The sequence below is a fragment of the Alternaria atra genome (genome assembly GCF_907166805.1).
Source record: "Alternaria atra isolate CS162 genome assembly, contig: 23, whole genome shotgun sequence".
Classification (NCBI taxonomy): domain Eukaryota; kingdom Fungi; phylum Ascomycota; class Dothideomycetes; order Pleosporales; family Pleosporaceae; genus Alternaria; species Alternaria atra.
Window position 1 is genome coordinate 2,365,718 of NW_025091321.1, and position 27,957 is coordinate 2,393,674.

General features: G+C 50.7%; 10 protein-coding genes across 10 annotated transcripts; 8 read left to right on the top strand and 2 right to left on the bottom strand.

Annotated features, from left to right (window-relative positions):
- Positions 1-1,648: 1,648 nt before the first annotated feature.
- Positions 1,649-5,825, top strand: ALTATR162_LOCUS4391 (uncharacterized protein; the record flags this gene model as incomplete). Its single annotated transcript, XM_043312002.1, has 5 exons — positions 1,649-2,277; positions 2,323-3,069; positions 3,121-5,096; positions 5,154-5,435; positions 5,608-5,825. The coding sequence occupies 5 exons, from the start codon at positions 1,649-1,651 to the stop codon at positions 5,823-5,825; spliced, it is 3,852 nt and encodes a 1,283-aa protein (XP_043167937.1).
- Positions 5,826-7,689: 1,864 nt separating this feature from the next.
- Positions 7,690-10,442, top strand: ALTATR162_LOCUS4392 (uncharacterized protein; the record flags this gene model as incomplete). The annotated part of the gene is made up of 2 exons (XM_043312003.1): positions 7,690-9,481; positions 9,565-10,442. The coding sequence occupies 2 exons, from the start codon at positions 7,690-7,692 to the stop codon at positions 10,440-10,442; spliced, it is 2,670 nt and encodes an 889-aa protein (XP_043167938.1).
- A 2,248-nt stretch (positions 10,443-12,690) lies between these two features.
- Positions 12,691-12,949, top strand: ALTATR162_LOCUS4393 (uncharacterized protein; the record flags this gene model as incomplete). The annotated part of the gene is made up of 2 exons (XM_043312004.1): positions 12,691-12,723; positions 12,782-12,949. The coding sequence occupies 2 exons, from the start codon at positions 12,691-12,693 to the stop codon at positions 12,947-12,949; spliced, it is 201 nt and encodes a 66-aa protein (XP_043167939.1).
- An 832-nt stretch (positions 12,950-13,781) lies between these two features.
- ALTATR162_LOCUS4394 (uncharacterized protein) lies at positions 13,782-15,241 on the bottom strand (the record flags this gene model as incomplete). The annotated part of the gene is made up of 3 exons (XM_043312005.1): positions 13,782-14,943; positions 14,992-15,081; positions 15,135-15,241. The coding sequence occupies 3 exons, from the start codon at positions 15,239-15,241 to the stop codon at positions 13,782-13,784; spliced, it is 1,359 nt and encodes a 452-aa protein (XP_043167940.1).
- Positions 15,242-16,011: 770 nt separating this feature from the next.
- On the top strand, positions 16,012-16,729 carry ALTATR162_LOCUS4395 (uncharacterized protein; the record flags this gene model as incomplete). Its single annotated transcript, XM_043312006.1, has 3 exons — positions 16,012-16,411; positions 16,470-16,539; positions 16,591-16,729. 3 exons carry the CDS (start codon positions 16,012-16,014, stop codon positions 16,727-16,729), a joined length of 609 nt encoding a protein of 202 aa, XP_043167941.1.
- A 262-nt stretch (positions 16,730-16,991) lies between these two features.
- On the top strand, positions 16,992-17,627 carry ALTATR162_LOCUS4396 (uncharacterized protein; the record flags this gene model as incomplete). Its single annotated transcript, XM_043312007.1, has 4 exons — positions 16,992-17,178; positions 17,271-17,300; positions 17,389-17,477; positions 17,547-17,627. 4 exons carry the CDS (start codon positions 16,992-16,994, stop codon positions 17,625-17,627), a joined length of 387 nt encoding a protein of 128 aa, XP_043167942.1.
- A 1,248-nt stretch (positions 17,628-18,875) lies between these two features.
- ALTATR162_LOCUS4397 (uncharacterized protein) lies at positions 18,876-19,554 on the top strand (the record flags this gene model as incomplete). The annotated part of the gene is made up of 3 exons (XM_043312008.1): positions 18,876-19,005; positions 19,085-19,264; positions 19,319-19,554. 3 exons carry the CDS (start codon positions 18,876-18,878, stop codon positions 19,552-19,554), a joined length of 546 nt encoding a protein of 181 aa, XP_043167943.1.
- Positions 19,555-20,114: 560 nt separating this feature from the next.
- Positions 20,115-21,623, top strand: ALTATR162_LOCUS4398 (uncharacterized protein; the record flags this gene model as incomplete). Its single annotated transcript, XM_043312009.1, has 3 exons — positions 20,115-20,537; positions 20,609-21,136; positions 21,201-21,623. 3 exons carry the CDS (start codon positions 20,115-20,117, stop codon positions 21,621-21,623), a joined length of 1,374 nt encoding a protein of 457 aa, XP_043167944.1.
- A 147-nt stretch (positions 21,624-21,770) lies between these two features.
- On the bottom strand, positions 21,771-22,883 carry ALTATR162_LOCUS4399 (uncharacterized protein; the record flags this gene model as incomplete). The annotated part of the gene is made up of 1 exon (XM_043312010.1): positions 21,771-22,883. The coding sequence occupies one exon, from the start codon at positions 22,881-22,883 to the stop codon at positions 21,771-21,773; it is 1,113 nt and encodes a 370-aa protein (XP_043167945.1).
- A 3,608-nt stretch (positions 22,884-26,491) lies between these two features.
- ALTATR162_LOCUS4400 (uncharacterized protein) lies at positions 26,492-27,397 on the top strand (the record flags this gene model as incomplete). The annotated part of the gene is made up of 2 exons (XM_043312011.1): positions 26,492-27,096; positions 27,211-27,397. 2 exons carry the CDS (start codon positions 26,492-26,494, stop codon positions 27,395-27,397), a joined length of 792 nt encoding a protein of 263 aa, XP_043167946.1.
- Positions 27,398-27,957: the final 560 nt, after the last annotated feature.

Consider the following 27,957-nt stretch of genomic DNA (forward strand, 5'->3'; position numbering starts at 1 on the left):
ACATCTTCTGTATGCAGGGGGCTTCTTTTTCTTTTGCTTCGCTTCCACGGCAGGTTGCATATGCAATGCATTCGCATCCAGCGAAAGAGAGAGAGGCACTAACTGGATATATTTTCAAAAAGGCTTGGGGGCTGCGATATCGCAAAACAATACTACACATATTATGATTCATCGATGTCTTCACTACATATGTTTCCTATGACTTGTCACACTGTCACTGCAAAATCAAAATCGTCCCCAAAGGCAAAAGTGCGGTGTGATTCGGGTGCTTGTCATGCCTAACCTGTTTGTCGTCTTCCTGCAGGTACCTATTGCGTAGTAGTAATGTATATTACATCTGCATTATATTCTCGAACAAGTGGTCGCGGCATTAAGGTTTTGATGCGTGCAAGGGACGCAGCGACGGTTAGGTACATAAAAAGAGAGTGCCAACCATGTAGCCGGGTTGAATTGTTCGGCAGATACCGGGGGCTGGGAGTTTGGTACGGGATGACGCGGCACGGACGTGGGAGGGGAAGATGCGCGACGCGTTGCAAACCTCGACCTGACCTGACCTCACCTCACCTCATCACAATGCGCGTTGTGAAATACGCGCATTCACCTCACGACGATGTGCTTCGTCTCATGTTTTTCAGTTGCCCCATGGATCTGTTACTTGATTGATTAGGGAGGGTTGAAATGTGATGGTAATGTGTTCGAAGTTCCCAAATGTACCAGTATCGCCCGGCTTCGCTGTTGTTTCCTTCCCTTTGCATGCGATCAATTTCTGTCTTGAGGCACTTTGCGTTGTTAGTTCAACTTCATGATGTCTCTCAGTATGTCCATGCATGAAGCATATTGCGACCCGGGCGCCACACTCGCGAGCAAGACCTGCCGCCGCCTCCACAAGGAAAATGACCAGAGCTCACGAAGAAGTTCTAGACTTACATTGTGCTGTCACAGGTAAGGAACAGCTATCATCTCAATCGTCATCTCTTCTCCTTTACCAGTTGAATATTCCACTCGTCTCACCTTCTTTGGGATCATGGCGATACGTCTCGCCTATGATTGTTGTTACATTCCAATAACGCTGTATCTCTGAACGCCTCGTTTGTATCTCATGCAAGATCGAGAGATGCTTTCCTGCTTATCAGGTCAGTCACCACTGCTGTGGCTGGCATCGAAGTTGCTCCTACCGTCGCCACGTTTGCATCCGATCGCGCTTCCACAAGGGTTCGTCTGTGCACAAATCTCCCCTCGCAACATCCATTCCTTCCCCAACATCAACACTTGCATAGCTGGTCCATTGTATGCATCCATCTACTTGTTAGCCTCTTGGAGCGAGAGCAGTCTCACCTGGCATTGCACATCTAGCCGCCTTTCCTTTACCGGCTTTGTCTACGGACTCGCTGGCAGTCAAACTGTCGAGCGAGCGCTTCCAGTACCAACAGCGATAAACAACAACACAACATCCTGGTCATGACTTTTGCCTGATTCCACCCACTACAGCGACTTCGACTACCACAACAACACACCGCGAGCTTTATACTTGGACGCCCACCTTACCATCTTGTATATCTTGGCTTTCATCCTACCCTTGCATCACAACCACGGCGGCTGCACTACTTGAGGGCTTCCACCTTGACCACTGCAAGCTTCTACCCACAATATGGATTCCAGCTTCCATGGCCGCCCACCAACGCGTCGACGCGCACTCGGAGATGGCACCAATCGCGTGAACGAGGGCCCACGCACTCAGCAAGGGAACGAAAAGCGCAGCAACAGCTACGCATCTTCGTCACCTCAGCCGCTCCCCCACAACGAGTTCATAGTTCCAAATGGTACTCTTGCTGTTCGGCACGAAGAAGCCTCGCCAGAAAACAAGCGTCTATCCGTAGTTCAAGCCCACGAAGGCCGCCCTCACACCTCCAAGCGCGATTCCGAAATTTCGAATGCGAGCACCAATGCCTCTATCTCGAACCGCCGCCGCAAGACACACATTGGCCCTTGGCAGCTGGGTAGGACTATTGGACGAGGTGGCTGTTCGCGTGTACGACTTGTCAGGCACAGCGGCACAGGACAATATGGTGCGGCAAAGATCATCTCGAAAGCTACAGCAGAGAAGGTGCGCGCTCTAAGCCTGGCCAATCTCATTCAGAGCGCTGAGCAGGACTCGTCACTATATCCCGATGGCAAGGTCATTCCATTTGGCCTGGAGCGCGAGATCTGCATCATGAAGTTGCTGGACCATCCCAACATCGTCCGCCTATATGATATTTGGGAGAACCGCGATGAGCTGTAAGTACACCACACACTATAATCGCCCTGTCTAACATTTTGCAGTTACCTCATCATGGAGTTTGTAGAAGATGGCGAGCTTTTCAGTTACATTCACGAGCAACATGGACTGATCGAGATCCATACGGTCCATATCTTCCGTCAGATCATCGCAGCTTTAATCTACTGCCATCGAATTAATATTCATCATCGCGACCTCAAGCCCGAGAACATCCTGCTGGACAGAGTTACCATGACGGTCAAGCTTGTCGACTTCGGCATGGCTGCGCTACAGCCTATCGGCAAGAAACTTACCACACCCTGCGGTAGCCCTCATTATGCTGCACCAGAGGTTATCAAGACTACATCCTATGACGGAGGAAAGGCAGATGTATGGAGCTGTGGAGTCATACTATTCGTCCTCCTCACCGGCACCCCTCCCTTCAACTACTCTGGCGATGAGCGCGATTTGAAGCACCTGTTTCGTGATATCGCAGCGGCGAAGTATGTCATGCCCGACAACATCTCTAGAGAAGCCCAGGACCTGATCGGGAGGATTCTGATCGCTGATCCAAACCGTCGCATCTCTATCGATGAGATCTGGGACCATCCTTTCCTCAGCAAGTATCAGCAAGAGCTAAACTTCGTGGGAGAGAATGCCAACGTCAACCACTGGACTGGTCCTCTTCCCGCTATTGCAGAGTGGACAACTCTGGAGCGCAAATCCGTTGATCGCGAAATCTTGCGTTACCTGCGTACGCTCTGGCACAGCGAGAAGGAGGAGGCTCTGGTCCAGAAGCTGCTGAGTCAAGAGTAAGCGGCTGATTTTACAGTACACATAGGCATCTACTAATAGTTGGACAGAGCAAACCAAGAGAAGTACTTCTACTCTGCACTAAAGAAGTACCACACCGACCAGTTGGAGAACTATCAACCGAGCGCGCACTATACCGTAGCTCATTCCAACAGCGATCATCATCACAATACGCGCCATGTGCCCACACGCAAGGATATGGAAGAACTTCCCATAAACGACCACGCTCACAAGCGCTCACAATCTGCCTATTCGATCTTGAATAACGAGCATCTATACTCGAAGCACAGCCTCTATGAGTCGCCTGTCTCTGAAGCCAGCTACGATCCATACCGAGCTTCACGGCAGCCCATCGTTCCCATTCCAGAAGATGCCCCTCTCAACCAGAATGTTACCGTTCACCGGGGGCGTAGCAGCCGCAGCGACAAGCAACGTCCCACCACGGCTTTCGGACATCATACGGGGAACTCATTACGCGTTCAAGCTCTGCGGAACAACTCTAAGCGTAGTTCTGCAATTTCGCGCGGCTCTTCACAATGCACTCCTTCCCACCATAGCACTCCTTCATATCATCGTGCCCCTTCGGTCCAGCAACGTTCAATGTCCCGGTCGTCCTTCGCGAGCTCCCATTGGCCTAGTAGCCCACCTGTCGTTGCTCGCTCCGCTGGTATGGGTAAAAGAGGTGTGAGCTTTTCGCACCTGCGCGATCGTCGGTCTTCGGCAGCGACAGCTAGCAGCTGGCAAACTGAGGCTGGCTCTTGTGCTGATTACATGTCTCATCGGCCTCACACTTCTGTTGGGTCTTACGGACCATCTATCAAGACTGGCACGAATCGGTTAGTCCCCAAGCCAAGGGCTCGTATGAACTCAGAGACGCCACGCCTGAAACTTCGCAAGCCAGGGAGCCCTACCAAGTACATCCAGGGAGAGGCTCGGAAGGTCAGCATGGAGCTGGGCAAAGTCATGGAAGAAGCTTTCAACCGCTCTTCGGTCGGCTCAAGCATTCGGTCAGATGCTTATCACGATGCCTCGCAGTACGAAAGCCCTCCAACTTCTTTCTCCAATACTCGAGACTCAGGCGGCAGTACACTGGCCACTACCCCGGGTACAAGGTTATTTTTTGGAGATCGGCCGCTGCCACCGATCCCGGCCGAGACTCCCAACACCTTCCTGCAGCGAAAGCTGGCGGAGACTCGTGAAGAGATTGCCCAGCGCCTGAATGAGGATGACGATAGCACTGAACACTTCAACAATGTGCTTGAACACCTCGATCGCCTCATGGTGCCTGCAGTCGGTGGCAAGCGTACGGTCTCAGCTCCCGTTAAGTCTCCTGAGCGTAGGCCGCTCCGTGTGATTCCCGAGGAGGTGAAGGCTGATAATAGAGATGGGTTTGACATTCGTGTTCCCAAGCATCGAGCTGTCACTGACCCAATCAGGCCTCAAAGCCGTCGTGTGGTGACTGAGCAGCAGCAGACTATTCGTCTCGTAGATGGATCTCCCACTCGCGTTGCTCCTCTGAACATCCGCAAGCGCAGTGGTTCAAGCTTGAAAACGAATGCGACTCAGGAGATGTCTGCCGTACCTACAATTCGACCGTACCATGACGGACAACCCAATTTTCGGGCTCCACGTACGAACGACGCCGCTCCCGTCTTTGAGAAGCAGAACATGGTGCTCAAGAAGAAGAAATCGTTGTGGTTCCGTCGCAACACCGGCGAGCAGGAGCGCGACCAAGAGAACAAGGAGAACCAAGTCAATAAGAAGCAGTCGAACATACTCCTCCAGATTCCAGAGGCATGGCAAGGTCTGGATGACCGCATCAAGACTGACCGCGCCCCCTTCACGAACGTCGATAATACGAAGCATGATCAGAAGCGGTCTGATGGTAGCAGTGGGAGTAAATTCCCTATGCGCAACAGCAGCTCTTCTGCTGCTGCGAAGAGCGATTCAGTTCGCAAGGGGATTTTCGCCTTCCTTGGCAAGAAATCGAAGGATGACAAGGGCAAGAAGTCTATGGAGCTGGGAGGTAAGCATATGTTCCATCGCCTGGACTTCACTTCACATCATGCTGACCTCTTCGCAGCACTCAACTTCAGCTCGTCTTCTATCCTATCTAACTTCGACGTCGGATCCGATAACAACAATGATACAGTTCGTGCCGGTCCGCCTGAGATGCAGATGAATTGGTTATCACGCTTCCTTCACATCAAGCCCGCTAGCAAGACTCTGTGTTTCCAGATCGGCCGTGGCAAAGTTCGCCAGGACCTGGTTCGTCTTCTGCGCGACTGGCAGCGCTTCGGCGTCCGGGACGTATCGTTGGACCGCAAAGCAAATTCCATCAGCGCACGCATTGACAAGAGCAACCGTAAGTACCCATCACCCCGGGCGTGTTTTTTATTCAGCGGAGGGCATTTGCAAGAGTGGTGGCGACTCGAAGTCGAGGTGCTGGAAGCTGAGCTTGTATGGCGATGTAATGCCGCATTTTATTTCGTCACTACTCATGAAAGCATCCATGCTAACAACTCTCACCCCAACAGACCTAAAAATCAAACCCGTAACCTTCGTCATCGAACTCTTCGTCGTACTCGAACACGGACACCGCGCTAACCTCTGCCTCGCGCGCTTCACGCAAACCCGCGGCGCTGCCTCCAGCTTCCGCAAAGTGGTCGATATCGTCGAGGATGTGTGTCGCGCGCGCTGTATGTTGGTTGAGGACGAGGAGAAGAAGGCGAGCATGGTGGAGGTTTTGGAGTAGGATACCAAGATGAAGGAAGTACAAGAAGATGATGGTAATGATGGTGGTAATGGTGGGGGAAAGAGGTGTTTGGATACCAGATGGCTTACTTCTTCCCTATTGTAATGAGTGGGTTTAGGGTTGTACTGTATTTTGAACCTGGGCATCTTGTTTGCGCTACTTGTATGCATGCATGATAGGAGTGGTGGTATGACAGTGATTGGTGGATGGCGTCGGATCATTTCTGTATACAACGCAGATTGATACACGTTCACATGTCTTTTTTTCACTTTTGCATGCGGATGGTTGTAGGATCGAGGATGGAATGACGTTGCGTTTTACTTGTACGCATACTCAAGCGAGTAGGAAGACGCTACGGTGTAATATATGCAACCATAAGGGGCCTCGTACATGACTTCTCACTTTAACATGCGTGACTTCCGTGCTGGCTGCCCCAGCTATTCAGGATTACCTTCCCATACGCACAAACAAAGGTAGTTTCCTCCTATTGCACCCCTAACAATCCCGCCCCAACAACCCCCGTAACCACCGCCCCAGCGACCAAGATCCAAACCCCCTTGTCCCTCCACCCATCCAACCCCTCCATCGCAGCCCAAGTATCCGTCCCGCAAACCAGGAGCCAACTCGAGATTAGCACACCCATCTCCCTGCTTTTCCGTTCGTTATAAAACCAGAATAAAGACGATGCAACGGCTATATCGCGGATACCGAGGAAGACCATGGATTTTTGATTGATGGCGTGGCCTTCGGGGGTTTTGGGGTGCACGCCGAGAGATGATGCGGCTGTGAGGGGACGAGTGAGGGAGAGGAGGCCCAGGGCGAAGTAGGTGGTTGTTAGGCCGAGGCCTAGATAGCGCCAGGTTGGGGGTGAAAGGAGGTGCGTAGGGAGGAGGGACATGGTGTGGTTCGCGTTTGGCCTGAGCGCGAGTGGATTGGTGGTGTTGAGAGAGTTGTTTGGGTAACTTTGGAACGGTTTTGATATCTGGCTGGTAGAGCGAAGCAGAGGCTTGAGGTGAGGTATGGAGATGGAAGTGGTGGCACCTTGGTTGTGTTTGTTCAGTCATTTATGCAATGCGATAGATCTATATCATTCGATATGTAGAGACGGAAATGGTTCCGCGACTTACATAAGAAGAGCAGTGGTGCTTAGTAGGGTATTGTCTGGTCGGCTATATGCGACCAGTAATCCGAGTATATCATTGGCGTGCTAGACTTCTTGCTTTTCGCTGATGACAAGAGCGTCAGATTGTATCAGTGTTGAGATGCTAGTGGGTGTGACACCTCCACTGTAGACATCAGAGTTACGCGCTAGATCGACGTTAATGCAGGTGGAAAAGCTTAGCATGCTGTAGCTGCACCTCATGACGCTACATTGTTGATATAAGTAATGGTCGTTTCCATGTCTTCAATTCATTTGTTGCGTACCCGGAAGTTGTTGTTGCAATAGGCGGCTCGTGACTAAGTAGAGTTGTGCTTGCGACATCAGAATGTGCTTAGCAAGTGCCGAGTGGCTCTTGCTTCTTTACATTCCCAGCACTTGCCCGGCCAAATAGTAACGGTTCGGTTTACTTCGGTCTTCCAACGCTCACTTCACCTTTCGCACTCTTCACCTCTTCTCTCGCTGCTGTTGCTTGGAACATCGCGATGCTGCATCTGCTCACTGTGTTACACCGCTGAATTCGTATCTTCCGCTCCGAATATCCTCGCTCAACTTCCGACTCTCTTCTAGTACCGCTGTTCGTCATAAACCGCGGTCGAGCTGGTAACGACCCCTGTAGACAACTGCTGTTGAGCCGCATATTGGTAGACCCATCGATTGTGTATCACCACGACCACGCAATCCGCTCTCACAAATCGATGCGACATGCGTATACAAGGATGCACTCAGCCTCTATTGGCAGTCTACCTTCTGCTGCTCTTCCTAGTAAGCTCTGTCGCCACAGACGATGATACATGGGTGGTTGGTATCATTGGTGGTAGGAAGTTTCAAGTTCGAGATGACCGACAGCCATCTCTCTACACTGCCGACTATGGCGACTGTCTAGGCGAGAGCGCCATCAACGTTACAAGATTCGATGCTGCCTACTATAAGGACAACTTGACCATCATCTTCCACTTGGAGGGTGAGACTGGACTTCGGAAAGAAGACATTATGATGAACATTGGCGTTTATGCGTACGGAGAGAGTCGATTCGACCTGACCTTCGATCCTTGCGACGCCAACATACTCAGCGCTTGCCCTGCCAAAGCCGGTATCCAGATTGAGGCTGCGGGCATAATACCGGTTAGCCAAGATGACGTCGCTGGGATCCCAGAGATTGCACTGAGCATTCCCGACTTCGAGGGTCAAGCCATCCTGCGGCTATTCTCCAACTCTACCCAACACGAGATCGGCTGTTTCGCTGCACAGATCACCAACGGCTTCACTTTTCAGCAGAAGAGTGCCGTAAGCTCGACGCTAGGGGCCTTCACCCTCTTATCCGTCCTCTCCTCGTTCGCCACGGCCGCCTACGGATCCAACATCGTCGAGATGCGCAAACATTACACCCATTCACTGTCGGTCTCAGTGGTCTTCAACGTGTGGCATCACATCTTCTACAGTGGTGCGCTCTCGATGAACTGGCCGAGTGTCGTCGTGGGTTTCTGGAGCAACTACGCCTGGGCTAGCGGTATGATCTACTCTGAGCAGATGCAGAACACAATCAACGACTTCATCGGTTCGAACAAAGGGAACACATCGCAAGTCGGTGCTGCGGGTACAGGCGAGAACAATCCTAATCTGGGAGGAGGGGTCGACATCCACCAGATATACAAACGAGGTGCTCTTTCTCAAGATCTGCATCTCCAAGCTGCTCTAGCAAAGCGCCACCTCGTTGATGCTCACAGTGGGCTCAGATATTACGGACTGCCGGTTAAGCCTGGTCTGCCACTTCCAGGCAATTATTCTGAATTTGCTGGTACTCTTGCGACGGAGCGCATTCCAGCAAGCAACGCTTTCATGACCGGACTGCTCTGGTTCTTGATCTTGGTTGCGTGCATTGTTGCATCCCTAATATCTCTAAAAGCCATTCTCGAAGGCCTGAGTCATATACGCGTCGTCAAGAAAGATCGACTGGCGTTCTTCCGAGACCATTACCTGGCTTTCACCGTGTTGACCGTTTTGCGAACTGTCTTTATCGGGTTCTACATGTTGACCTTTCTTGCTATGTTTCAGTTCTCCTACCTGGCTCTTTCTGGCCCTGTTGTGGTCGCGTGCATAGTCTTCGTCGCTGTAGTGTTCGGCATCGGCAGCATTGCCGCCTACGCTTGTTTTTCCAGACTTCGCGTCGGCAAGTATATCTCCGAACCTGACCGCCTGAATATAGCAAGGCGACGAGTCTGCAAGGTGATTCCGTGGATCAGAATTTCCAAAAACAGCAAGGTTCCACGCTCCGAAGACCAGGTATATATTGGCACAATTCCTTGGTGGACGATACACGCCATGGCTGACACTATATCAATCCATGGTGACGAGCGGTACACTACAAAGTTTGGGTGGCTTGCTTCACGCTATAGGAAGACTCGCTGGTGGTTCTTTATAGTCTGGCTGTTCTACGAATTCGTTCGAGCAGGCTTCCTTGCTGGCGCATCTACCCAACCCTTGGTCCAGGTTGTCGGTCTCCTCGCAGTTGAAGTTGTCGCCTTCATTGGCTTCATAATTCTTCGACCTTTCGAGGGACAGCGGCTAACATCATAGCAGTGTACCTTCTTGGGTTCAGTAAGGTTGCTACTACAGCGCTTTCGGCAGCCTTTGACACGCGGTTCGGCATTGCTCGTATCCCTACAACCGTTATTGGCATCCTCATCATTGTCATCCAAGGTCTTCTGACGATTGCTGTGATGGTTTTGATCCTGATCGGGGCTGTCTCCAACTACATGTCCCTCACGCGCAACCGGGTAGTGATGGCACCGTTGAGTTGGAACCCTATACGTGAGAAGTATTTCGCGCACATGGATTCCGCAGTACCGGATGTTCCTCGACGGCGACCACGTGCGGTTCCAGTTCACACAATACCGGAACTACCGAAGATGCCGTATTTTGAGCTGAAACAAGTGAGGCGGATGGCCAAGCTCGAAGATGAGGACAAGGAGTTTATGCGAGAGATTAACAACGATTATGCTACATCCCAGCGGTTGCTGCATGAAGAAAATCGTGGCGATACCGCAGACCGACTCATCCAACGGAATAGAGCCGGAAGTCTCCGGTCGCAAGCGTCTTATTCAAGTCTACCCAAGGCGGCTCGCCAGCATCGTCCTAGCTGGAGCCGTCAACAGTGTGGCGATTCAATGGGTCCTAGACGTCAGAGGGCTTTGAGCGAGGCTCATCTCGGGACTCGCAAGGAGAGTCGCGAGACTATCGAGCGGCACCCAAGTCCTCTCGGCACCTACCAGAAGCGACCGGATACTCCAACTCTTTTTTCCTTGGCACCATCGGACGAAGGAGGCCTCGTCACCCCAGATAAGAGGACAAGAAGTCGAATGAGATCAATCTCGCGATCGAGCTCCAGGCTAAAACTGGAGACTAACATCACCGAGGAAACCATACTGCCTGTTCCAAAGAATACCAAGGCGAAGTGAGATGGTGAGAATCGTCCGGAGTAGTCATACAACCAATATCAGCAGCCGAGACCTATAAGCCGAGTACATCGTCACGAAACAACGTTCTTTAAGCTTAACTCAGTATGATACGGTGGGAAATGGAAAGCTCCACGGCTTCTCTCCTCTCCAGATCAACAACTAATTTTGGGGTGAATCATACCATCGATCAAACATCGCTCCCGCTACATCTGTATTGGTCCTTCAACACAGCATCAATCAGCATTGAGATTCCATGATTCTTCGAACGACAGCAAATGATATACCCCAATAGCAACAAGCGTGTGGCATTTCTCTTTCCAGTTTTTTTTCCTTCTTCAGCGAAGAGGTGGTGGCTGTATTTTCATACTGGCATTGGGCTTCGCGACGGGATAGCACAATGTCGGTGCTTGATTTAGGGGGGGTTGGATTGGTTGTGATTATGATGTGTATGGGTAACGAAACAAAGCCGGATGGTAGCTATAGCTAGAAACAGGCCAAAGTGGCAAGCGACAAGCATAATGGAATGAATGAATGATGACGAAAGAATACATCGCTCATGACAGGCTATGCGTTCCTTGGTAGGTGAGCGTGAGGTTGGTGCATGCATACGTGATGTGTGTGTGGTTCTGCTAGGTCAGGCTCCACTAATGCGCAGAACTCCGGACGGTGCCAAAACTCGGAGTAGAAAAAGTTGGTACGAGCAGCGAGCCTTTGCGAAGGGGCGGGCCGCCGTTGACAGCACAGGACATTGCGACGGCGTCACCAGCCACACGTCGGACATCAACGACAAACAACGCCAGCGCTAAACGCTCTCACCGCATTGTAAACAATAAATCTCGAAACGCTCATGTGCAATGTCGCGTCCAGCCGCTGTTAATCTTCTTGTGCTCTTCGCGCTCGAGCCTGATAAATCTGGTCGCTGAGAATATGATTGGATATTCTGGATAGCCACTGTTAATCTCCACGAGGGCCTAGAAATGAAAGCAAGATTACGCGGTCTGGGCATCGAGGTTCAGATCCAAGATCGCATTGTGCGTTGTTCCCGATGCCAGGTTAACCGTGCTATTTCCAGAATGCTGTACAAGATGTCTCTCCCAAGCAACCTGGCATTGGCAGTCTGGACCGCGACGTGCTCAAAATTCTTGGCTGCCGCAGCGCAGCTATGACAACATACGGCTCATGTCCCTGGTCAAAAGTGCAGGTGGTGAGACGTTGAATCGAAAACCGCATGCCTCGTGCCGTTGCCCTGTTTGCAGAGATTGCTTCATGTCAAGTCAAGACCCATGTCCCGAGCTGTGGCGTTAGCTCATCAACGACTGGAGAGAAAACGGGTGGAGATTGGAGCCGCTCGCCGACCGCCACAAAAACTACGTCACAGTTGCTGACAGACAACGTTCCGGGAATCTTGCAACGGTGGAGCAATGCCGGATAAGAACATGATGCGGATTTGGCTGATCAAATATGGGTGCGCATGCGGGACATGATGGCTACAGGTCGTGTGTGTGAGGAGAAGGAGGGGCGCAGTCACTCGTGGTTGGCACGATAACCAGTCTCGCAACGCACAACGTTGAGTAGCTTGCCGCATCCATCGTCAACCTGCGTTTATCAGAATCCGGTCTACCTGCTTTGAGCGCGCTACCATGAAAAACGCTCCATCGCGATGGTGAGAGTTGCGTGTTTTGCATGGTCCAGCCACGGCATACCTTCGATCGCTACTGCATCAGGGCCTACCGGTGACGTCGCTGTTGTTTAAGGTTGTGGCGTGAGACCCACACGAGACAGTGCTTACCAGGACTAACCTTGTTTTCCGCGACTGCTTTGAGCGCATCAAATGTCCATCTTTACCGCTTTGGGGGCGAGGTGAGCAAGCAAACCTGACTTTTTGCACTGACGTTGTTCGAGCTTGGCTGTTTGCGGATCCATGCGAGAGTCACCTGCAGGATGAGTTTGAGCAAAGCACGCGCCCTGCGTAACAAATTTCCGCTGAAGATGAGCTGGGTGTGAACTAGGGGGACCAGGCACGGACACGGTGTGACGTAGCTTTGGTGCAAGGGGAGTCGTTGTTTGGCAGCCGCGACTGCTTATAAGTGAGAGGGTCTGTTTGCTTTGCTGTCATACACACACTCCCACTCACATACAACAACCATCTAACAACGAACCTACAAACAATCAACTCTTCGGCCTCGAATCCTATACCCCATCACATAAACTACCACACCGAAATCTACACGACAACAACACCGCTGCAATGGGTGCCGTAGTATCTTGCATCAAGTCGGTTGTACGTATCCCTCTGCTCTCTCACTTCACCACGATATAAACTAACATAATATCTTCAGTTCCGCACCATCGGAAACTGCATCATGGCCATTGTCAACGCCATCGCTGCTGGTCTTAAGGCGATCATCAACGCCATCGTCTCCCTCTTCGGCATCATCATCAGCTGCCTCACCTGCGGTCGTGGCGGTGGTGGAAGGAGAAGGACTACACACACTAGTAGAGTCTAGTGTGAACCCGTTTCTCACCTGCGTCGTTGCTGATCATTACTTCTCTCTTGTGAAGGATGGCGCATGAGGAGATTTGGGTACTACTAAACCCACGGACACTACTACGACGACGAACGATCGGACAAGACCGTTCGCTACTCGCCGCAAGGACCCTGCTATGTCGGTCAACCACCAACACGACACGACAAAAGCAACCCTGAGCGGTGTCAACGAACGGAGCGAGATCGTTTCTTGAAAGAGTTTGTGTGGATGTTTATACCTATACCCCGAGCAGGATGAAGATGGATGTGGTAATCATGAACAGCAAGCATGGAGTTACAGCGACTACCCCGATTTCCTTTTTGTTTTTGTACGCCCAAGAGAGATGGATGCAAGGGACGTGGAGGAAATCATTCTTGATCGATCACGACCTGTCGCATAGATACCCCCAGCTTTCAATGGACGCACTATAATACCTTACTCGTTCGTCTTTACATTGGTGATGTTGTCGGCTTTGTTGGTTGTGCGAACTGCCAACTACACGACTATCGCCCGTGGGTGTTTGTTATATTGTATTGCTAGGCCTTGTTCTCCCCAACCACAGGAGATTGCAATACTGGTTTCCCATCTCTACTCCGCGGATGCGTACAGAATTGCATTGCAGGACATCACGAGGATGGTGGATACGACAATGTTCGTACTACTTATCGGTAGTGCGTGCACTTGCACCACGCCGTTCCCAGAGTTGCTAGTCACAAGCACACTACCAAAACTCTCTACTGCAGCGCCACACTCACTAAGGTAAGTCGTAGGTCTTCTGTTAGGGCATCGAATTCTTTGATACTAAATGTCTCTATATTTCCCTAAAACTCCCATCAACGGGCTTCCTGCTGACCCCACTATACTGCTGTTGCTGTTGCTGTTGTTGCCCCTGCTCCCCCTGCGCGAGCGGCGAGAACGCGCGGTACGGCTGCTGCTGTCCTCCAACACTACCAGACACGGGCGTATAAGACCTCTGCCCAGGGTACGCCGGCGCCGCATTCATAAAGGACCCATGGTTCGTTGACTCGGAGGCTGGGTAGCCAGGGGTGAGTGAACTCGGTTGTTGCATTGGTGCTGGCGCTGGTGCGAAGTTGTCGTAGGATGAGGAGGGATTCGCGTTGTAGGTATTGTTGTAAGGGTTTGCGGCGGGTGGAGAGGGGGATTGGTAGCGGTTGTCGACGTGTTCGTCGTAGTAGTCTCGCTGGTCGTAGGTTTGTGGGACTTGTTGGTTGTAGGGTGGTTGTTGGTTGTATTGACCAAGCTGGTCTCGCGAGTCGTAGGCCTGAGGTTGGCCTGGCGAGCGGCGGCCGTATGACTGTTGTTGTTGCTGCTGCTGGCTGTAACCATCGCCTGCTCCATAAACGGGCGATAGGTTTTGAGCTGGCGAACCTCTGCCGTACTCGTCTTGTTGTGCGTATGGCCGACCATAGGCACCTTGGTTATTCAACGGCGCTCCCTCGCTGACGAATGAATCGTTTTGGTAGCCGCCTTGAGGGTAGCCGTAGTTGTCCATTGGCGATACTGGGGACCTGCCCGGGCCAGGAGATCGTCGTGTTGGCGGTACTGCGGCCGCTGCTACGCCTCCCATTGATCCGCTTGTCACACTGCCGTTGCGGTCCAGCCTATCCAGCTCCATATCTCCTTGCTTTTGAGGCGCGGGTTGTTCCTCCACTTCGACATGTACGTCGCGCCCATCTTTCCATGTCGGCATAGCGGGTAGGGCGTCTTCGTTGACCACGGCTCGTGTCGAATCAAAAGTTGCGAATTGCGGTCTTTCGGGCTGCACAGCTGGCGTAAAGGTCGGCATCGCATTGGAGCGGTATTGTTGGTTCGCCGGGCGGGTATCGATGGGTGGAGCAGGCGGCGCAGCGGCATGCGCTTGAGCGTAGGGATTCATGGGAGGAGGAGAAGCACCGTATGGCGTAGGGTACTGGGCTGCTGGGTCGCTTTTGACGCGCTTGTGTCCTCTTCCACTGCCGCTGCAACAACATGTGCAGCATCTAAAGCAGCAGCACGCGCACTCGGCGCCGCAGCATATGCATCGCGCTATGCAGGTAACCACGGATATGAGGATGAGGCCTCCAATGATGATTGCGACAATGACAGGCCATCTATTCTCTGTGAGCAGGGGGGTTCAAGCCTGAGGCCCGTCGTTGCAACGCACTTGCAGTAGGCCTTGGCCATACAATTGTCCCATGAGCTGAGCGTGTTCCTCGCCTCGTCCAGGGGGTTCTGGCGCGCAAATAGAGAATGCGCCAATAGCGACGGCATCGCGATGGCCGTGGTATCAAAAGGCGACGCGTTGACAATGTGTTCGTTCCGACCAGCGGGTTTAAGGGGAGTCGCAGTGCAAAGGCCGGCTAGGGTATATGGCTATAGATGGGGATATAACGATCGACGGTTCAGGATGTGCCTCATGTCGCTACAAAAGCCCACGGCATCAAGAAGGGAAAAGGCGAAGAAGAGCGAGTGGCCTTCTGATGTGTTGGTGCATCTCTCGCTCTCCCTTGAATGACGACGGGTAACCAAAGCGAAACGTCCGTGAAGCTTGGAAGGGGCGGGAGAAGGCCAAGCACCCTTGCTACGCGGTCGCAGTGGCTGAGTTAGCCGCTAATCCTCGTTTCACAACACTATTCCCTTATTCCCCGCACCCTCCATCGTAACGGTGTCGTATCTGCAGCGTATCGCAGGCCCGAGTGAGAAGTGATGTCGCGCTCGGATGGCGTGCAGTAGTTCTTCTATTGTTGGTAATTTGGCGAGGGGGTGGAGTTCGTAGCAGAGAACGAGTACGCGTGTTGTCAAGGCACTCCGCGGCACACCATCAAGAAGACGCTGAACATGGATAAATCCGACGTTATCCTATATCATTCCGGATATATGGCACAGTCTTCCTCTTCAAGACTTGTAGTAGTAGACTGGACGCTCAATAGCTATCATCCGGCAAGAACGGCAGAGGCGCGAACATACATCCGATATCCGACATTGACTTATGTACCGTCTACTTAAAGCACATAGCCTCAAATCTGTTCCACACCGTGACCATGGTCTTCACTCATACACCTAGATACGAGATTGCCGTTTGGAGTATCTTTAGTTACTTTTCCATATGGTATGACGTAGCATACATCAGCCTTCGCCCTCACACCCTGCCTGGTGGCAAATGGCATGGTCCTGTCTTCAAGCCCATGGTACGATGGGCTGCCATCAACAACCTATACGGAGAACAGGCCTGGAATGATAACGACACTGTTCTAGCCGCCAAGGCCAATATCGGCTGTTTTGAAGCGAACCTTCACCTGATCTATCTGTGTCAACTTGTTCGTGCAGGCGGACTGAGTTGGACAATGGGAACCAGTAGAATTAGCGGTCGGCTCACTGCACAAACTGTTCTCTTCAGCTTGCTCGCTATGGCCATCCAGGCGACCAAGCTCAGTTTTTACAGTACGTTTGTCGTCCCTTGGTAGGTGCCATGCGGAAATCCAGCTGAATGTGAAGATAGTTGCAGCGCAGCTGACTTCTGAGCGTTTCCGGGAGCACACCTCTTCTCTTCCAGTCTGGATCTGGATCCAGTAAGTCACTACGCAGCATACTCTGGGATACGAACTGATGCAAAAACATAGTTATTCAATCCTTTTCGTCTCTGCGTGCGCGGTAGTAGCATTTTTGAACGAAATATCCGTTGGCTTAACGAACAACGAGGCAGCGCAGCCGCCCCAGGCGTCTATCGCGGAGAAACTACCAACGCAGTATCTAGAGTAAAGAAAAGAAACGATCCTGTTTATCCATGAATATAGTGGTACATGTATCCACAAGGAAGCTTGGAGTGATGCCAGTCGTCCACAGAATCGATGTTCCAAGCCCCAGCCCCTCCCCCGCACTAACCCAAACAACACCTCTCCCACTCTAGCTTCCCCTTTGAGCCAGCTCCAGCCATCAGAGCGCGCCCCGCCATCCATACTCACCTACGTCACCGATCACGCACTACGTACTACACACGCCGAGACCCCTACATAACCCGACCATGTCTTCAGCCCAACCCTCTTCTGCCGACCTACAAGCCTACTCTGAGAAATTACAAGCCTTTTACCATAACTTACCGGACCTTCCTGAGGATCAACCGGATAAAATCGAAACCGAAGCACTCGAACAAGACGTCAAGAAACTTGACGTGAAAGAACCGACGCTCGAAGACAAGGTCAACGCTTATTGTCAAGAATTCTTATACATCGGCGGCCCTGCACCCCCGAGACATCGACAACACAACAAACAAGACACCACATCAACCTAAACACCATGCCAGACCACCCAGTTGAGCAAGGTGTCGCTGGCAGTACGTCATGCCCCTCCGCTCCCATTCGACCCTCACCTCTACTACCCTATAATCTACTCGCTGGAAACCCGCTAATTCATCCCGCCAGGCCTCACCGACAAGATCGCAAAGGAGTCATCCGACTCGACCGCATCCTCGCACGCGAACCATGCCGATATCCAGGCTCACAACTCAAAGGTATGTCACACACCACAAATTAGGCACGGTCAAGTGGGAAAAGGAAAGGAAGCTAATGTATATATATAGGGCCCTGTCATTCCAGACAACATGCCCAAGGCTGAGAGCAAGGAGGACCTCAAGAAGAGGGCTGAGGAGTTGAACAAATAGGCTGCCTAAAGAATGCATGGGACGGACAGACTAGAGCACAATGAACACGCTATGATTTAACACACCCGGCCTCCTCGCTGCAGTGCTAAACTACCATTCTTCTTCAAATCATACGCCTTATTGCTGTCACAAGGAAATATTCGGGTTCTGCTTCAGGCCTCAATAAATAGGCCACACCAACCAAGCACCATTCCAGCTGTGTCTGTAACATCATGAGGATTGCTGTTGAAGCCGCGGAACAGGTTTCGACCAAGCTCGAATCAGTCATTTTACAAACTGGGGGGCAAAGGGTAACCTAGTTTCAGTTCTCCCGTCTTTCCCAATGTCTCTCTCTATTCGAGGATTTCTCGCTGACAGCTCTCAAACGTTACGGTCTAGAATTTCCTAAAGAGGTCGATGTTCACCCTCCCCTCTGCGAAGACATGCCACGTATTCCCGAACCCTACGCAAACAAGATCTTCTACTACCCGCAATACGATGTTCTCACTGAACTATCCAAAGGAAAGTCTTGGACCTTGTCTGAGATCCATCCAGATGGCATCGTCGGCTTCACACCTACATGTCGCAATCAATACGTTGAGCGACTATGTTGTTATACGTGTTCTTGACGGAGGCAACGAATAGCACCCGTGCGGTCTTCCTCGATTGTTATAAGGGATATTCACAAGACTGTGGGCGCTTTGCAGACGTAGCACCAAGATGACCGCTATTCGATTGCGTAGTGCATGGTTTTTAGCACATATTACCTCTTGAATGCGCGATAGTTATGATCTTCTCCACCTTGGCCCACTGCTGGCGCTTCCGTTCTGTCATGACTTGATGGCATGAAACGCTGCACCATGCAGTGATGCGCGGATCGCTGTCGACAACCGGGGATAGACATATACAGCATTCTCGCTCACGCACTAACTATTTCGAATCTAACAACAGCTAATAGTGACTATATTCAAAGTATCTGCAATATGTTTAATAATACACTAATGCAGCACATGCTACGAGCCTCTGATTAGTAGCGCTATTTGTCATCTTCACTTCATCAGCGACAGTAATACATGTCAGTAATCACAGTGAAAACTAAGCAGTCGTACAATAAAGCCGACGATAAGCTTAGTAGAACTGCGGAATTTTCACTATGCGGAATGACAATCTCTTAAGACATGACAAATAGAGATTAACTTACTTAAAGTGACCGGAGCAGCACCAGATCCCAAGTATCAATAACACAAAAACAACTGTACATCAAACGTCATGACCCAGAATCGTACAGAAGAATGGTTCCTGTCTGGCAATGCGAAATGGCGTCCAACATGGAGTACCCCTGCCACCATGGAGCAGTTGAGGAAGTACGGCCAACCGCCCGAACGTCCACTTATGATTGGTACGTCCCGTCTTGCAATAAGCAACGTTACACTAGATGTGCTTTGGAGTAACTAAAACAAAACTAACACCGTTACTAGTCACATGCATGGATCCACGCTGCGAACCGTCTCAATTCCTCAATGGAGCAGCAGGGCTATTCGCGACTGTCAAGAATGCAGGTGGCAGAGTCACTCCGGACGCTATTCGTAGCATCTTAGTTCTCCGGAGCTTGAACACTGTCAGCGATGCCGGAACGGTAGCTGTAATTAAGCACACTGGTAACTATATCCATCGCACCCAAAGCTTAAGATACTATGCTGATCATTTATAAGACTGTGGCATGACACACCTAAGCGATGAACAGATTAGAGGCGATGTTAAGAAGAGAACGCCTGCCCAAGCTACACAGGCTGATGCTATCGAGTTTGGTACCTTTACTCCCGAACAGCTTGAGGATGTGCTTCGCGAGGACGTGCAAGCACTAAAAGACGAGAAAATGCTGCATGGAATGGATATTCTTGGGTTCGTATTTATCACCGAAACGGGTGAGCTAAAGAAGGTTTGCTGAGTCAAGACGTCTTATCTGCTACATGTCACGCGGTCGGCGGGCAGGAATAATAGGTGCACATGAACTTCTTCTCTCCATCAATCAGAGCAGCCACTGTGCTCCGTTCGTCTTCCTAGTGCGCTGTGTAGCCTGAAGTCTTGTTACGCATCCGTTCCGATGATAAGATCCGTTCCGTCGATAAGGGACATTCCGCAGATAAGAAGAATCCCACAGAGCGAACAACGACAGTGAGCCACTCACAATTTCCGTAACCCATGCCATAACCGTACGAAAAGGTACCGTCGATTGGAAAATATCGCAAACATGATGCAACACGTTCCACAGATAAGCTATTTCCGGGCTTTACTCATCCGCTCACTTCAGGGCAACCAAGTGGCTCGATCCGCATCGGGATGCGGCAAAATCAAGTTGAAAACAGCGGTACCATATCTATTGGAATTTTTTCCAAATGCTATGATTCAAATACTCGTTGTTCATCTCTTTGAGGTCGCCTTCACTTCTTTATACACGAGCTACTCAGCAGTTTATCCCTTCCCCTGACCAACGTCAGCATCTACAACATGGGCTCAATGGACCCCAGCGGCTGGAGGCTTCTAAGAGTTGGCGTCATCGGAGGTGGCATTGGAGGTTTATCAACAGCCATTGCGCTGCGTCAAGCCGGTCACGAAGTCACCATATACGAGCGGAATGACTTCGCAGGCGAGGCTGGAGCATCAGTTTCATGCGCAGCAAACGGTACTCGCTGGCTACACGAATGGGGGGTTGATGTGCAAAAAGGGGATCCTGTTGTTTTGAAGAAACTCATCAATCGAGATTGGAAGACTGGCGAGCCTGTCAGCGTTTACGATCTCGATGACTATGAAGAGAGGTGGGGTTACGCCTACAACATGTTCCATCGCCAGTATATGCACAAGATGCTTATGGAATGTGCGTTACAAGAAGAGGGCACTGGAACGCCAGTGAAGCTATTGGTGAATTATCCGGTAAAGTTTATCGCTACCCAGCAACAACACTATTGGCCATCTCGCATCACTCTACTGACAACACTTTGTAGTGCGAAAGCATAGACGTTGAGACGGGTGTGATCAGATTCTCCAACGGCACCAAGGCACAACACGATCTCATTGTCGGAGCAGACGGCATAGGATCAGTAACACGAAAGATCATCGGCATAACCACAGAAAAGCGCCCAGCAGAATCCAGCTGCCTGCATGCGAACGTCATGACAAAAGACGTCCGAAAGCTCGGGCTCGTCGATTACTCTCTCAACAGTGCACTTGAGTACTGGGGCGGCCAAGAAGGCAAGTGGGACAAGATCGTCTTATCGCCTTGCAATGGCGGCGAACTTCTCTCATACTACTGTTTCTTCCCACGCGCCGCGGGAGACTATTCGAATCACACCTGGGGCGGCGCCGATCTTCCTGTTGAAGAACTTCTTGCACCCTATCCTGAGCTCGATGCGCAGGTAAAAGCTCACCTCGCTATTGGTATTGAAGTACGACCTTGGCGGCTTTGGGTGCATCAGCCATATCCGTACGTTGTCAAGAACGATATTGCACTGATTGGCGATGCTGCACATCCGGTAAGAGATCTTGCCTAAGTATGCTTCTTCCTTGCTTAGATACTGGACTAACTCGCGTTTGCAGATGATGCCGCACCAAAGTCAGGGAGCGTGCATGGCCCTTGAAGACGCAGCTGCTCTGGGTATTCTTTTCAACAAGGATTACTTCAAAGGAGATGTTAGAGAGTCACTCGCCATCTATGAAAAGGTTAGACCTCCTCGCGCCACGAAAGTCCAGGCTTCAGCTGCCAAAGCAGCATACAACATCAACGAACGCATTGGGTTTTCTAGTAACACGTCAATGTCCAACTACAAGGTAGAGGACGAAGCAAAGAAGTTGACGATCGAAGAGATGAATGGCTATGACATGTACAAGGATATCGATCAGGCTTTTGCAGAGAGGGAGGGGAGGAAATATACTGACACATATGTGAGAGGTCTGCCTTTTGGATTGAAGTTGTCGAACGGGATCACTATTGACGGCAACATGGAAATGCCGTGTCCGTAGAATAGTTAGTTGAAGTCAGTCAGACTAAAATACCCATCGTTTGCCCTAAAGTTAATGTGAATCTGATAACGAGATTGTTTCGAGTTGATAAATCCAGGCTCTAATGACTTTAAGCGACGTTAACCAACTTTAGGCACGTTATTGTCATTATAACTTCTTACAGTCCTGCTCTTTGTGAAGAGGCAAGAGATTTTGTTTCTTTTTCTGCAGGACTTCGGTAACCATCTGACGCCAGTAAAGATAGGCAATTACTGCCAGTAAAGGGAGTGCAGCTACCCAAAACATCCAAGCTTTCGCCTGACCCGGCAGGAACTCTCCACCCATAGAAAATATGCTTGCTACAGTGGACAAAGGAATAAAAAGCATAGTCAGTACTGTGATGCGGGACAGACTTTGCGCGTTCGAACTCGACGCTCGCGCTTCTTGGATGGTGACGTATTGTAGATAGCCATGTGCGAATGCATCGACTGTCTCCGCAACGACACCAGTCAACTCTTTGATTGCCTGCCAGCCATCCTTTTCCCACTGTGGCGCTGCAGATTTTGTGTTCTCAAGCCCAAGAGCTGCAGCGTTGTCGTCTATTTCGCGTGCGAAGACCTTCATAGCCGCCTGTGAGCCGACAATAAAGTCAAAGAATTCGCTGCTCCAGTTCGAGTAGCTGTTCTTGGAGAAGCTGGCAAGGTAGTTTTGACGCATGATCTGCGGGATAGCATTGTCGTTCTGAATGTTGATGAGGTTCAGATAGCGGCGCCGAAGATATGCTATCAACGCCGATATGACTATCTTGCGTGGTAACTCTACAACACTCAACGGATCATCGGTTGCAATCGTTGTCAAATTGGCTTTTCGAAATGCTCGCAACGTGTCGTCAAACATACAATGGTATCCTATGGAACCGTGTGCCGTCGCCCATTGCGAACAGTTCTCTGGCAACTCTAGGAGTGATTCGATCTCCGGGTAAAGGAAGCGTTTCGGCATTGATGCATCGTTAGCCAGTCTCGTTCGCAGCGGATGTAGTTCTCCAGTCTTCAAGCATCTGACATGGGTTCCAGGTCCTGGGTCGACCAAGAGCACCGCATCCCATGATCCATCTTCTCGCACGGAACTGCTCCAGAAGGATAGTACGTGATGGCTATTTGCCTCATCGTAAACTCGTCCATTTCGATCGTATGTAAATAGGTGTCGATTGACCTTCGCGTCAAACGCAAAGATGGTGCTGCTGTTGCTCGAAGGGACCTCCACTTCCACCCTGTTGCACATTGCATAGCGTAGTCGGAAGTGTGGTATTGTACAACGCCGAAATGGATTTCGATGATTGAATGCTGGTGATGGCGGGTCGTCCCAGTGACCTGCGAAGAAGCTCGGCGGTATTCGAAGGTGGGAACCTAAATTTAATATGTAATTTCGGGGTAGGTCCTCTAGGATGAAAAGTCTTCGGCAGCGTACTTTTCCCTTAAGTACAGCCGGTAACGATGGCGAGTTTACGAGGTAGGAGTCCAGTTCCGTGGCGGTCGTGAAAGATATTGTCTGACGGCTATGGGTTTCTCCGAAGTCGAAGACAGCGCATCTTCCTTGCTCCTGCTCCAGGAATGTTTGATCGACTAATGACGCAGTGAATTTTGGAAAGTATGGTTGCAATTGATGTTGAAGCAGGCTGAAGTACTCCAACTTCTTTTCGTCCATGTCGCAGTAGATGAGCTAAGTCTAGTGTACAGTAACGTTCGCAGTCAAGGTCGCGTTCCACTAGAATTGGTAGTGTTGGAGAGGAAGAAGATTGTGGAGGACCCGCGTGACCAGACTCTGGAATGTCTGTAGGGAAGAATTGATCTTATATCTTGTTTCCCGCAGTGGTCTAATAGACCTCTGGGTGCTCCGCGCGTTCAGACGTTCACGACATTCCGTGCAACTACTTTACACTTAGGCATCGAGGTCATTGTATGTCGTTTGATATTACCAGAAGATTCCTAACATAGAGATGAAACAATGTTTGTGACTGAGGCTGAAACGTAGGATTTAGCGCTTACTACAGATTGATGCGTATGCTGGTTCTCTTTACGTGCCGCTTGCCAAAGGGAATCCCCCTTAACTGTGATATGTAACGCTAAAGTATCAAATATGTTCTCCCAACCCTGCGAATTATGCGTAGTTTGAGACGCACTTGGTCGGTGGAACGTGGGGTTGACGGCTGTACAACCTCAATTGAACGACTGAAGAACTCCACATGAACTACCGTGTGATTATCAGAAGTATGCATTCTGCTTCGTGCTGGGTTTCATGATGTGTGTAGTATTAACCGGCGTGAATCTGATTGATTGGTTAAAAGCATCGACAAGGCTTATGACGTCACCCGCCATCAGCCGCGATCTTTTGATCACGACCTTAACACTTTTCCTATTGCCTTGCTACTAGGAGTTTTCTCACATAAAACTGGTAACTTCGTTCTGCGATGGGGTTATTAGTTTGGCACCGTTGACTGTGTACCGCACACATTGCTGCTACCGCTGTGGTGACGCTGATGATCATGGACACAGGCGACAGCGACAATAGCAGAGAGTCGAGTACGGTGAAATAGGCTATAAACTATAGAAGAGTAACACAAAAATTCCCACGGGGCGAGTTCTCAGTTCTTACTAGGTATACTGAAGCTCTTCATCTTTTGAGCAGTGCTTGAGCCCAGGATAATGATAGTGCACTCCCGCGAGGTCCCACAAGACTTTTGAGAGTTTAAATGTAAGTATGACGTGGGAGTATTGAGAGTTTATGTTGTGTGTAAACAAGAACAGTGACGACCAAGCTTAGGTATAGTGGAGGATTGAAGTAAGCTTTGCAGCAGCGCCGACTAGCAATACGCCTACCGATTCTACCTATAACTGATATGGAACGAAAGGGATCAATGTACGTTTCATTCAAGAGCAACACATCCCAAAAAACCCAGACAAAGATAACTGATGCAACGAAGAAGCGGTGAGGCTGCGCAACGCAGTGGTTGCCTTGCTGCGCTCTAGTCGTCTGTATACTCGTTATTGTATGACTCCTCTACAACCCCTCCAGCCCAAACCTGCTCACAAACTTCCTACCCAACCACTCTCTGGTCCTCTCAATCCCCCACAACATAACCATAATGCATACCCCCATCTCCTCCAAGTCCCCTGGCCTCGCTTTCGCAATCGCCTCCTCCCAATGCTCAACCCGAATCTCAAATCTCTCTTTATTATTATCTTCTCGTGCCCAGCGCCAACTGGCCTCAAACTGCGCATTACATAGCGCTGCTTGTGCGGTGAAGGAGAGTCGTAGATCTGGTGTTGGTCCGTCGTAGCCGAGTTTGAGGAAGCTGTAAATGCCCTAGAGGAGGTAGGTGGTTATTATTGTTCGGCGAGTGGATTCCGCGGTAAACCAGGTGTGCCAGTCGTCCGAGGAGTCAATTGAAGTTCCAATCCGGGAGGAACGAGTACTGCATCGTGAGAGATGTGTTGTTCCTTGATGTACTGCGTTGTCACGCATCGAAGCTTTAAGCTGGCTCGTCCACTGAAGAGTGATTGGTTCATCGACTTCGGCATTGACTCTCAGGCGGATATCGCCATCAAAAAGACGAATCATCTGATACAGCAAAAGTGCCTGCAAAGCTGCAAGAAGCTCCATTCTCGACGCGAGTTGCGTATTGGTGCTTGCGATAAGCTGCCGGCATTTGTGCTCCGTGTGACTAAAAATTAATGCCTGGTTCGCTTCAGTCTTCATGCTGTACAAGGCGCACGCGCTCATCGCATCTTAGAGCGAAGACGGGAATGTGTGCTGGAACTGTGCTCGATGGATGAACATTGTTTGGCCCTCCGAGGCGAAGCGATGGGGTATTGTTGCTAGGCGTTTCGCTACAAAGGCTACTCGTGCGAGTAATCCGACATCTGGTGTGGTGGGTTGGGTGATGAGTAAATCAGTAGCACTAGTACTGCTCGGCATCTGTACAGCGACGTTGTTTTGGATGTTACTACTACCAAAATGGAACGTATTTTCGTATGGCATTTCCCCCAGGTTGAAAGGATGACATGGGAATTTGAACACGGCGTCATCTAGGCATTGTGTAAACGACGTTATAGGTCCCGTATGATATTCTTGCAGCTGCCAGTTGCTAGGTAGTTGGTCATGTAGAAGTTCCTCCATGGCAAGAACTGACTGCTCTGATTCGCCGGGATGAGTACTTCGCTGCGGCGGAGAACGACCTTGGCGGATGTATCGACATTCGGATCCTCTTGCGACGCAGCGTTGGCATCTGGGCTGTGTTCGATCGCATTTTCGTTTTGTCTGGATGCATCCTAAACATGACTTGTGGCGCGATGCCCTGGTCAACATATCGTCCGCGCAAGGCTTCGTTTCTGGTATAAGACTATCGGTTTCGATAGGATAATGACCAACATTGGATTCGTCCGCGGCCTTGCACGGACGGTATCGATGGTTTGCGACATGAATGAGGTTGGTGGAACAGCGGTGGAGTGGGGTTGAAAGTCCGCTAGCTTATCACATCCTCCGCTAGTACGCGGAGACTAGTCTCGAGAAGCGCCGCATATACTACGAAGCATAGCGGACTTCCATGGACGTGACAATGACTTGCCCATGCCTCTTGTGCGTTGTGCGGGCGAGGGCTGATTACCGGCATCATAGTAATTAGTGGATGAAACTCTGAATAGACCTACGGTATCGCTCGTCCTGATCTACCCATATAAAGCGCAGTTCTTCATCTGCACTCACATCGCATATCACTCGTCCTGTAAATATCTCTATACATCCATCAAGCCCCTCATTCCAGCTTCTCCTACATCCAACTTCTACCACCTTCCCCCCCTCCATCATTATCCCAATATACTGCTCCATCAACAATGTCTTCCCCTTCTCCCCTCACGATCCTTATCACCGGCGCAAACCGCGGTATCGGCCTCGGCCTAGTCTCCCTCCACCTATCCCAACCCTCCACCACCGTTATAGCCTCCGTCCGTTCCCACTCATCCGCCTCACACCTTCATTCGCTTCCTAAAGCACCTAGCTCGCGGCTCATCGTCATAGCACTCGATATCGCATCCACCGAATCTATCAAGACTGGCATCGCTTCCCTGCCCAACGACCACGGCATCACTTCCCTCGATGTCGTCATAGCAAACGCTGGTATCGCTGGCACCACACCCAAACTCCGCGACGCTACTACATTAGATATCCAGAATTACATCAATGTGAATGCGTTTGGCCAGCTTGAGCTTTACAAAGCGGTCTTTCCCCTACTGAAACGCCATGCTGGATCTACGAGTAGCCAGGTCCAACCCAAATTCATCTACATGTCTAGCGCGGGCGGAAGCCTGCAGAGCATGAGCACTATTGTTCCGCTTTCGGCGTATGGAGCGAGTAAGGCGCTGGCCAATTTCTTGTTCAAGTGGCTTGCGCTCGAGGAGACTGGTGACGATAAAGTGCTAGTTTGGTGCCAACATCCTGGGTATGTTCGTCTGTGTCATTCTTCTGTTTGTGTTGAGCGGCGACCTGCTCTGCATGATGCCTCTTCTCCTCTTCTCCTCCTCCTCCTCCTCCCCCAGAACTAACGCTAGCACAGCATGGTCGCAACAGAAATGGGAAAAGCCGGATTCGATCCTTTGCAAGAGCAAGGGATCGACTTGAGCGCACACATCATCTCTGTGGAGCACAGCACAAAAGGGATTAAGGGTGTGATTGAGAGCGCAACTTTGGAGCATACGAATGGGAAGTTCCTTGGGCCTGATGGCAGGGGATTACCTTGGTGAAACATATTGTTTGGCATGGAACTGTCCGATGGGTGAAAGGGAAGGGAGGATATAGTGGTGAAAGATAATTGGTATGATTGAGTGATAGCTATACGGCTAGAATACGAAAGGGCTCACCGCTTACATATGAGAAGTCTGCATTCCGCTGCCTGATGCCAACCGCAAGGAGCCGACATCCGCTTCCGCAGTAAGGAAAGATGTAACATGACCGTGTGGTAGTTGCCCCACTGTATGTAAAAAACGCCGGTTGGATAAGAGGTATCGTGCAATGGAAGCCAAAACAAAATGGATAGTGATGGTAGCAGATGACAATCGTGATGTAAAACGCAAACCGGTATGCCGTAATGGAATGCAGTCCGCTCCGGAACTGATGGGGTATATGTGGTGTAGATGATGTAGATGATGTAGACGCGGTGTATGTGGTGTGTATGGTGTAGATGGTGTCGATAGTATGGGATGCGATGTGCGGCGTAGATGGCGCGCATGACAGGTATATATGCGACGTATTGGGGATGGCGCCCTGACGCCATTTGTAGATGCGATAACCATGTGCAATATAT